Source organism: Lipotes vexillifer, unplaced genomic scaffold, assembly GCF_000442215.2.
Source record: "Lipotes vexillifer unplaced genomic scaffold, Lipotes_vexillifer_v1.1 scaffold1011, whole genome shotgun sequence".
Classification (NCBI taxonomy): domain Eukaryota; kingdom Metazoa; phylum Chordata; class Mammalia; order Artiodactyla; family Lipotidae; genus Lipotes; species Lipotes vexillifer.
The window spans coordinates 4883134-4894393 of NW_006787698.1; the positions used below are offsets into that span (position 1 = coordinate 4883134).

The 11260-nt window shown below is 47.1% G+C and overlaps 1 protein-coding gene across 1 annotated transcript in view; it reads left to right on the forward strand.

Annotated features, from left to right (window-relative positions):
- The first annotated feature begins 2723 nt into the window (after positions 1-2723).
- The window catches only part of QTRT1 (queuine tRNA-ribosyltransferase catalytic subunit 1), an 11830-nt gene continuing 3293 nt past the window's right edge, over positions 2724-11260 (forward strand). The window contains exons 1-5 of the mRNA XM_007460680.1: positions 2724-2985; positions 3229-3297; positions 3393-3531; positions 9962-10040; positions 10207-10322. Coding sequence (XP_007460742.1) covers positions 2743-2985; positions 3229-3297; positions 3393-3531; positions 9962-10040; positions 10207-10322 — 646 coding nt within the window. The 5' untranslated portion in view covers positions 2724-2742. The remainder of the gene's footprint in view (positions 2986-3228; positions 3298-3392; positions 3532-9961; positions 10041-10206; positions 10323-11260) is intronic.

Genomic DNA, 11260 nt, shown 5'->3' on the forward strand with positions numbered 1-11260 from the left:
AGGGAAAGACTCTTTCAGTGCCCAGAAAAATGTGTACACGCCACCTGTGCCCCTGTTGACTCCATCTAAGAAAACGTTTGTGAACATGGAGCTGTCTTTGTCCATGACCTCAGCTGAGCATCTCTACACAGCCCCAGCCAGGAAAGGAGGAAGCATCACCAGGGTGCAAGTGTTCCTAAGTGTGCTCCCGTTCACTGTGACCCCCCAAGTGGCTCCCCTCCATGCATCTTAAATAAACAGTAGTTGTTTGAATTGTAAATACCAAGAAAATTAACAGACTTCTTCAAAGCCATTTCATAACTGACTTATTTAACAATAATGGGCTGAGAATAAACATGCACATGCTAAGATCAAGCCTCCCTTGGCTTCCCATACTTATTGTCAGGGGCCCACAGGCTCTGAGTATCAACTGGTTTTCCCAGAAGTCCACCATAGGGGGCCAATGGGAGTCAGTATGCTGTCAGTGAACTTGTCCCCACCCCAGTGGAGGACACAAGTGCCGACCTCTTTAGACTTCTTGCTTTCACCACCTTCAGTCATGAGCAGGTCCAGGGACTAACTACGCAATTCCATCTTCCCCAAACTGCTCAACTCCATCACCATGAGTCACTAAGGCATCTCATATGTAGGTTTCACCCTCCTTCATCTACTGCCTAACCCCCTCCAAATCACAGCCTGGCCAGTAGTGACACTAATCCCTCCAAACCTTTAGGCCTTTTTTAAGTTCAGTCCCAGAGGTGGAGGGCATGAGCTGGTACTACTGAGAAGGGGAAGACAGAGGTAGGTAGGCAAGCTTGGGAGGACAATCATGAATTCTGCTTTGGACATGTGGAGTTTGGATGTCTACAGATGCCCACTGGGGGTGTCAAGGAGGCATCTCTCAAGAGGAGATGGGAGGGCTTCCCTGGTGGCGCAGCGGCTGAGAATCTGCCTGCTAATGCAGGGGACACGGGTTCGAGCCCTGGTCTGGGAGGATCCCACATACCGCGGAGCAACTAGGCCCGTGAGCCACCACTACTGAGACTGCGCGTCTGGAGCCTCTGCTCCGCAACAAGAGAGGCCGCGATAGTGAGAGGCCCGCGCACCGCGATGAAGAGTGGCCCCCGCTTGCCACAACTAGAGAAAGCCCTCGCACAGAAACAAAGACCCAACACAGCAAAAATAAATAAATTAATTAATAAACTCCTACCCCCAACATCTTCTTGAAAAAAAAAAGAAAGAAGGAGATGGGATCAGGAGAGAAGACTATGCTGAGAATAAAAATTTGGGTATTGTCAATGTATAGAGGGTTTTTTAAAAAAATAAATTTGTTTATCTTATTTATTTTTGGCTGCTTTGCCTCTTCATTGATGTACGCTGCAGCTTTCTCTAGTTACAACGAGCGGGGGCTACTCTTCGTTGTGGTACAAGGGCTTCTCATTGCAGTGGCTTCTCTTATTGCAGAGCACAAGGCTCTAGGCGCGCAGGCTTCAGTAGTTGTGGCTCGCGCGCTCCAGAGTGCAGGCTCAGTAGTTGCGTTGCACGGACTTAGTTACTCCGTGGCATGTGGGATCTTCCCAGACCAGTGCTCGAACCTGTGTCCCCTGCATTGGCAGGCAGGTTTTTTTTTTTTTTTTTTTTTTTTTTTGCTGTACGCGGGCCTCTCACTGTTGTGGCCTCTCCCGTTGCGGAGCACAGGCTCCGGACGCGCAGGCTCAGCGGCCATGGCTCACGGGCCCAGCCGCTCCGCGGCATGTGGGATCCTCCCGAAACGGGGCACGAACCCGCGTCCCCCGCATCGGCAGGCGGACTCTCAACCACTGCGCCACCAGGGAAGCCCTGGCAGGCAGATTCTTAACCACTGCACCGCCAGGGAAGTCCTGTATAGAGGTTTTTAAAAGCATCATATCAATTACAGGATATGTGATATACAGTCATCGGTGGTGGAGGGTTTTTACGATTGGGGGAGTCAGGAGCAACTGACGGTAAAAATATGAGCCAGTTGTGGGAATATCAGATGAGTGTTGCTGACAATGGCAATAGCAAGTTCAGAGGCCCTGAGGTGGGCTTCATTGGTGGGCGCTTTCCAGACGTGGACTCTGAGGACTCCACCACGCTGAGAAACTGGTAGCATTAGCCCAAGGCTTCTAGGTCAGGCTCTTGCTGAGATCAGCGGGGCTTTCGGCGGGTGGTCCCGAAAGGAAGGCTTCTGGGGCAAACGCGTCCTCTGCTGGCCAGGACAGATAGCTCCATTTCCAACCATAAGATTATTAAAATATTAATATATATCTATACTGTTATTATTATTATTAGTGGGTTAGGACCCAGGTTGTATCCCTAGTCGGGGAACTAGGATCCCGAAAGCTGAGAGGGGAGGCCAAAAAAAATTTGACAAATATTACGTCAGGCACTGTGTAAAAATCTATATACATCCATCCTGTCATTCAGTATTCACAATGTCCCTATGTCTAGATACTATTATTCGGCCCATTTGATGGAAGATAAAATTATAGCTAGAGAGGCTTTTACTTCGAGGAATTGGCAGGAACGGGCCTCCAAACCGAGACAATTTTAATACTTCGCAGCAGTGTGCTGCCTGTGGGAACTAACTGGGCGCAGTGCAGAGACAATCGCGCAGACGTCCGTTTCCATGGTTCATCGGACGCTCTCCCCAAGCTTCGGCCCGCGTCGCGCGCCACGTGACCTCAGCCAACATGGCGCCGCCCAGGGTGTTCCACGGACCACGTGGTTCCGGCAGGCAAAATGGCGGCAGTTGTCAGCCCGACATCCCTGGAGTCGGCTCCGCGCATCATGAGATTGGTGGCCGAGTGTAGCCGCTCTAGGGCCCGGGCAGGGGAGCTGCGGCTGCCACATGGGCCGGTGGCTACTCCAGTGTTCATGCCAGTGGGCACGCAGGCCACCATGAAGGGCATCACGGCCGAGCAACTGGACGCGCTGGGCTGCCGCATCTGCCTGGGCAACACCTACCATTTGGGTCTGAGGCCGGTGGGTGGGCTGTGCCCCGGGCTGGGCGGCGGCGAAGCGTGGGGGGAGCCCAGGAGATTCCCTAGACCCGGGCACGCCTCCTAAACTCTATCGACAAAACGCATATCGAGAGTCCCGGATGGCTCAGGCCTTGTGCTGGGCGTGAGGGACCAGCGAGGATGGAAGTTGGCCAACCCTGTCGCCCCAATATGAGCCCCAAGGGTTGCCCTCACCCCTAGCCTGACCCTTCTTCCCCCACCCCAGGGCCCCGAGCTGATCCAGAAAGCCCGCGGTCTCCACGGCTTTATGAATTGGCCGCACAACCTGCTGACGGTAAGGCGGGGTCAGCGCCGGGATCCCAGAGCCCTCCTTGGGCGTGGATTTTCCCAGTCCCGTTCTTGTCAGCCCAGCGGTGGGGTTTCCCTCAGGACAGCGGCGGCTTCCAGATGGTGTCCCTGGTGTCCCTGTCCGAAGTGACGGAGGAGGGCGTCCGCTTCCGCTCCCCTTACGATGGTGATGAGACCCTTCTGAGCCCCGAGAGATCCGTGGAGATCCAGAACGCGCTGGGTGAGCGGATACCGGGGAGCCGCCCCTTCCCCTGCCTTTCGGAGGTGGAGGTGGGGCGGGCCTGCTCCTTTCGTGCTGCTTGGCTTTGGGCAAGTCAATCCCCCTCCCTGAGCCTCAGCTGAGGGGTTAGTTCACAAAAATAACGATGTAATGTCAGTAAATCTCTTATCACAATGCCTGACATGTAATAGTAGCTTTTAGTATTATCTTTCTTGTTACTGTTTCTCTTAAATAGTAAATTAGCTGGGCAAAGATATGTTGAAATAATGGGGGCAACAAGGGAGGTATCGGGGAGGCTTTAGACCCCTCCCATCTCCATCAATATCCCCTATTCCTTCATAAGGACAATTAACATTTCTCAATCTCATAAAGTGCTATGGAAACAGGTTCAAAACTTCCCATCTTCCAAACAGACTGGTGCTTTTAGACCCCTCTATGTACAGATTCTGTGGCTTCTGCTTATAGCAATGGGCCTGGGTGCTGGTGCCATACCATCCGTGGAACTTACAGTCCAAAAGGGAGACAGGCATTGGTGAAAACATCTTAATTAGAAAGGCGGAAAAAAGAGAAAAAAAAAACCCCAAAAAACAGTGCAGGTAGAGTGCATTGTATGTTTCCATTTGTATTGAAAAAACCCCCCCAAAATCCCAAACACATAATTTGCTTTTATTTGCTTACGGTATCTCAGGAAAGAAAAATAAGAAACTGTAGTATAGGTTCTCGGAGGGAAGGAAACTGAAGAGCTGGTAGACAGGGAGCATTTAAATTCTTTTCCTTTTTTTAAAATTGGGATACAATTGACATCCAATAAACTGCACTTATTAAAGTGTACCCTCTGGTACGTTTTTTTCTTTTTTTTTTTTTTTTCTTGCGTTATGCGGGCCTCTCACTGTTGTGGCCTCTCCCATTTGCGGAGCACAGGCTCCGGACGCGCAGGCTCAGCGGCCATGGCTCACGGGCCCAGCCGCTCCGCGGCATGTGGGATCCTCCCGAAACGGGGCACGAACCCGCGTCTCCTGCATCGGCAGGCGGACTCTCAAGCACTGCGCCACCAGGGAAGCCCCCCTCTGGTACGTTTTGACACATGTATACACCTGTGAAACCTTCACCATAATCAAGATAGTGAACATGTCCATCACCCCTAAAGGGTTACTTGTGCCCCTTTGTAATCCTTCCCTTGGTGGGCAAGAGACTTTTCACCAAATATCCTGTTGTATTTTTTAAAATTGGGGGTGCCTTTAACATTTTGAATAATTATATATTATTATTAAAATAAGTTATTAGGGAATTCCCTGGTGGTCCAGGGGTTGGGACTCTGTGCTTCCACTGCAGGGGGCACGGGTTCGATCCCTGGTCAGGGAACTAAGATCCTGCAAGCCGCATGGTGCAGCCAAAAAAAAAAAAAAATTGTTTCAAAGGCACAAATAGATATAAGGTTGGGACCCTGACTGTGAAGGCCAAGTACATGGGACTTTTGGCATGATTCAGACTGTAGGCTCAGGGAATGTTGCCCTAGGCCTAAAACCTATGGATGAGGAAGAATAAACTAGATGTCCAAAGGGGGGAAGTATGTTCTGGAAAGAGGAAGCAGCCAGTGCAAAGGACCTGAAGCAGGACCACGACTGGCATGGCTGGAGCCGAGTGTTGGGGACAGGTCCTACAGGACCTTGTGAGTTTTGGTTTGTCCTTTAAAGAAAAAAATTGAACAAGAAAACATTTTGTATATATTTCTATATAAAGATGTGTGCAGGAAACAGTGGTCTTCCCATGCCTATATTCTATCCATCTCTTTCACAAGTCACCACTGTTTCTAGTTTCTTATGTATTCTTCCAGAGTTTATGTAAATACAAGCAAGTTCAAATCTATTCTTATTTTTTCCATGATGAGAGCATGCTATTTATGGCACATTCTTCTGTACCTTGCATTTTTATTAATTTTGGAAAATTTCAAGTATATACCAAAATAGACACAACCCCATTGACCTGTCACCCAGCTTCAACAATCACCAGGTCACAGCCATTATGTTTCATTAGTATCCCAGCCCACTTTACTTCTCCCATGTTATTTTCTGTTGGAATTTGCCTAAGATTGATGTTATGTTTCATAGAATTGTCCAGTAAATCCCCCTGGGCCTGGAGTTTTGTTGTAAGGTTTTTAATGATGAATTCGATTTATTTGACATTTTGATTTGGCTCTTCAGATTTTGTGTTTCATTTTGGGTCAGATTTGATAAGTTGGATTTTTCAAGGAATTTGGCCATTCCTTGAACTATATTTCAACTTTCTTGGCATAAAGTTGATCATTAATATTCTCTTATTAACCTCTTAATGTTATAGTGTCTGTAGTGATGTCTCCTTTTTCACTCCTGATGTTAAAAACTTGTGATCTCTTCTTTCTTGATGTCTGTTAGGGGTTTATTGATTTTGAGTTTGTTGATCTTTTCCAAAAACCAACTTCTGGCTTATTCATTTTCTTCATTTGTTGGTTTTCTGTTTTGTTGACTTCTTTGTTTTTTTTTAATGGCTTTATTGAGATATGATATACAGACAATTCACCCATTTAAAATGTACAGGTTGGGACTTCCCTGGAAGTCCAGTGGTTAAGACTCCATGCTCCCAATGCAGCAGGCACAGGTTTGATCCCTGGTCAGGGAACTAAGATCCCACATGCTGCACAGTGCGGCCAAAGATAAAAAAAATTAAAAAAAAAAAGAGGATCAAAAATAAATAAATAAATAAAAATAAAATGTACAGTTCAGTGGTTTTCAGTGGATTCACAGAGTTGTACAACCATCACCACAATCTAATTTCAGAACACTTTTATCACCCCAAAAAGAAGTCTTGTACCCATTATCAATCACTCCCTATTCCTCCCTCCTCCAGCCCTATGTAATCTACTTTCTGTCTCTATAGATTTGTGTATTCTAGACATTTTATGTAAATGAAGTCATACAATAGGAGGTCTTTGTGAATGGCTTCTTGTACTTAACATAATGTTTTTCAGGTTCAGCTATGTTGTAGTATGCATCAGTACTTTATTTCTTTTTATAGCCAAATAACATACTAGTTAATAGATATGCTTCATTGATTTTATTTTATTTTTTGATAGTTGCAATCTTATGTATCTTGTTTATTTTTAAATTTTTAGCTAGTTTTGCATTGGTTTTCTTTTTCTAGCTTCTTAGTCTTCGTAGATCATGTGTATTATATCAAACCGAATCTCAGACGTCCTACCACTTCACCTATAAGTATTTTAATTTGTATCTCCAAAACATAGTTTTTTAAAAAAATTTATTTAATTTATTTATTATTTTTGGCTGTGTTGGGTTTTCGTTGCTGCGCGCGGGTTTTCTCTAGTTGCAGTGAGCGTGGGCTACTCTTCGTTGCAGTGCACAGGCTTCTCATTGCAGTGGCTTCTCTTGTTGCAGAGCACGGGCTCTAGGCACGCGGGCTTCAGTAGTTGTGGCTCACAGGCTTTAGTAGTTGTGGCTCGCAGGCTAGAGCGCAGGCTCAGTGGTTGCGGCACACAAGCTTAGTTGCTCCGCGGCATGTGGGATCTTCCCGGACCAGGGCTTGAACCCGTGTCCCCTGCATTGGCAGGCGGATTCTTAACCACTGCACCACGAGGGAAGACCCATAGTTTCTTTTTTTTTTTTTTTAAACTTAATCACAATACCATCATCCCACCTACAAAAAATTAATAATTCATTAACATCATCAAATATCTGGCCAGTGTTCAAAGTTCCAGTCGTTTCATAAATGTCAGTTTTTCTTACAGTGTGTTTACTTTAGGATCCAAATAATGTGCAGATACTGCAGTTGTTTGAAAGATCTCTTAAATCTTTTTTTTTTTTTTTTTCCGGACGCGCAGGCTCAGTGGCCATGGCTCACGGGACCAGCCGCTCCGCGGCATGTGGGATCGATCTTCCCCGACCGGGGCACGAACCCGTGTCCCCTGCATCGGCAGGCGGACTCTCAACCACTGCGCCACCAGGGAAGCCCTCTTAAGTCTTTTTAAATATATTATATATATTACATATCATATAGTTTCGCCTTCCAATTCCATTTTTTTAGCAATTTGCTTTTTCGTTTTGCTTCTTTTTTTCTTCATTAAAAAAATTTTTTTTTGGCCGAGCCGAGCAGCTTGTGGGATCTTAGTTCCCCAACCAGGGATGGGATCCATGCCCCCTGCAGTGGAAGCCCAGAGTCCTAACGATTGGGCTGCCAGGGGATGCCCCAGCAATTTGCTTCTTTTTTAAAAAAAAGATTTATTTATTTGTTTGTTTATTTATGGCTGTGTCGGGTCTTAGTTGTGGCATGCAGGATCTTTCATTGAGGCGAACGGGCTTCTCTATAGTTGTGGTGCACGGGTTCCAGAGCGTGTGGGCTCAGTAGTTGCAGTACACAGACTCTCTAGTTGTGGTGCGTGGGCTCAGTAGTTGTGGTGCATGGGCTTAGTTGCCCCGCGGCATGTGGGATCTTAGTTCCCTGACCAGGGATTGAACCCACGTCCCCTGAATTGGAAGGCAGATTCTTAACCACTGGACCACCAGGGAAGTCCCAGAAATTTGCTTCTTGAAGAAACTGGTTCCTTTGCCCTATAGTGTTTCACTGGGTCTGAACTTTGCTGGTTGCATCCCCTGGGTGTTGTGTAATAGTTTTCCTCCACCCTCTAGATTTCCTGTAGATTTTGGTATTTGGGTCTAGAGGTTAGAGCCAGATTCAAGTCCTTCGTCCTTTTGGCAAGAAGTCTTCACAGTGTGTCTGTCCATCAGGGGGCATCTGATGTCTGCCTGTCTCTCCCAGTGAGCTGTCATGCTCCTCCCCTGGAACCATTATTAGGAATTGCAAACCGGTGATGTTCCAATTCTGTCATCCTTTCTTCATTTATTAGCCAGATTACTTCTGTAAAGAGAAACATCTCTCACCTACTCCTGGGAGACCAAGCAGTTTAGTTCACACAGGAGGAGTGGGATTCATTCCTTTCCCTCATTTACTAGTTTTCATGGGTTGATTACGTAGCATCTTCTAGCAATGACAAACTAATGTTGTTTTTTAGGATCACCATGAAGTCATGGGTTTAAATGTATTTGATACGTTTCAATCCATTGAAGTTAAAATCCTTATTGCTTCTCAAATCACCCCATCTTTGGCTAGTGTGGTACACTGTGCTTTTCTCCTATAATGATACATCTTGGCAATATTTCCTTGCGATTTCTAACCTATAAGTCCACAGTCTCTAATCTGAAATTCTTGTGGCCAGATAGGTGTCAGAATTCAGAATTCCCACATTTTGGAAAGATAATAAAGGGTACATACCATTTATTACACAGTACCTCAATTGGGTCTGGGGCAGTACCCTGTGGTATTACACTTAACTTTTTCTTTTTTTTTTTTTCGGTACGCGGACCTCTCACTCTCATGGCCTCTCCTGTTGCGGAGCACAGGCTCCGGACGCGCAGGCTCAGCAGCCATGGCTCACGGGCCCAGCCGCTCCGCGGCATGTGGGATCTTCCCGGACCGGGGCACGAACCCGTGTCCCCTGCATCGGCAGGCGGACTCTCAACCACTGCGCCACCAGGGAAGCCCACTTCTTTTTTTTCAATTAAAAAAAATTGTGTTAAAATACATACAACATAAAATTTACCATCTTAACCATTTGTTTTTTCTATTTTTTGGCTGCACCGTGCGGCATGCCGGATCTTAGTTCCCTGACCAGGGATCAAACCCATACCCCCTGCCGTGGAAGTGCAGAGTCAACCACTGGACTGCCAGGGAAGTCCCTACACTTCACATTTATTGCATTAACACTTATGAACCTTCACAGTAAATTAGGTTTTTAAAAAGATGACAACTGTCTCAGGTTTTGCTGCCAAATGAGGATGCCATAAGCATAAGAAAATTCCTATGATTTTGAGAAGTTTCTGGATTTTGGAATTGTGGGAAAGAACCTTCCATTAAGGCCTGGACCATGGTTTACTTAACTAGACCCCTGTAACACTTGGACTCCCATCTTGCTATTACCCAACACACTATGAAGAACCACTTGCTACACACGTCATTTGGTTCTTGAAGGGTAAATTTGCAGAGGTGGGATTTTTTTTTTTTGGCTGCACCGCACAGGTTGTGAGGTTTCAGTTCTCCGACCAGGGATTGAACCGGGGCCCTCGGCAGTGAAAGCGCCGAGTCCTAACCACTGGGCCGCCAGGGAGTCCCCGAGGTGGGATTTTATTCTACAGTAGTGCCAGGGCAGGGTTTTAGCTGGGGGGTGGCAAGATCAGATGTGCATTTTGAAAAGCTTCCTCTGGTTGCTGTATAAGCAGATTGGGGGTTAAATGGGAGTCAGCAAGACCTGGAGAGGGACCTGGGGTCCAGCTTGTCCTCAACGTGGGGGCTTTCCCAGTGACTGTGTTCCTGTCTCACTCTCCAGGCTCAGACATCATCATGCAGCTGGATGATGTGGTCAGCAGCACTGTGACAGGGCCACGTGTGGAAGAGGCCATGTACAGGTGTGTGTGTGTGTGTGTGTGTGTGTGTGTGTGTGTGTGTGTGTGTGTGTGTGTGTGGGGGTGTGTCGGGAGAGGGAGGGGGAGAGGGAGAGGATCCTGGTCCTGCAGCCTTGTCTCCCTACCCCTCACCAAGTCCCTATGGCTTACAACCAGGGTCCTCTTTCAGATCAATCCGCTGGCTGGACCGGTGCATTGCAGCCCATCAGCGGCCAGACAAACAGAACCTCTTCGCCATCATCCAGGGTGGGCTGGATGCGGATCTCCGGGCCACCTGCCTCGAAGGTAAAGCCATGTGCCAACAGGACCAGGACTTTTCCATTGCAGAGAGCCCCACATGGGCCTGGCATGTGATGGTGCTGAGAGAGTTGGGGTTTTTTTTGCTTTTGTTTTTGGCTGCACTGTGGCTTGTGGGATGTTAGTTCCCCAGCCAGGGACTGGACTAAGGCCCTCGGCAGTGAAAGTGTGGAGTCCTAACCACTGGACTGCCAGGGAGTTCCCAAGAGTGATTACTATGTGTTTTTTTAAATTTTATTTTTTAAAATAGTTTCCTTGTTTTTTTTGATGTGGGTTTCTTTGAATTTTATTTTTTTCTGATGTTAATATTGCAACCCTTACTTTTATTTATTATTTTTTCTCTCTTTTTAAATTTTTATTTATTTATTTATTTGGCTGCATTGGGTCTTCATTGCTGCATGCGGGCTTTTCTCTAGTTGTGGCATGCAAGGGCTACTTTTTGTTGCAGTGCATGGGCTTCTCATTGCGGTGGCTTCTCTTGTTTCAGAGTACAGGCTCTAGGCGCGCAGGCTTCAGTAGTTGCAGCATGTGGGCTCAGTAGTTGGGGCGCGTGGGTTTAGTTGTTATGACTTGTGGGCTCTAGAGTGCAGGCTCAGTAGTTGTGCGGCATGGGCTTAGTTGCTCTGGGTTTAGTAGTTATGACTTGTGGGCTCTAGAGTGCAGGCTCAGTAGTTGTGCGGCATGGGCTTAGTTGCTCCGTGGCATGTGGGATCTTCCTGGACCAGGGATCGAACCCGTGTCTCCTGCATTGGCAGACAGATTCTTAACCACTCCGCCACCAGGGAAGTCCAAGAGTGGTTACTAATTAACAAAAGAGCACTCTAGGTGGAAGGAACAGCTGAAGCAAAGGCCCTCAGGCAGCATGGAGCAGAGTATCTTTGGAGAATAAAAGTTCCAATAGCTATCAATTTTCGGGTGTTCAGCAG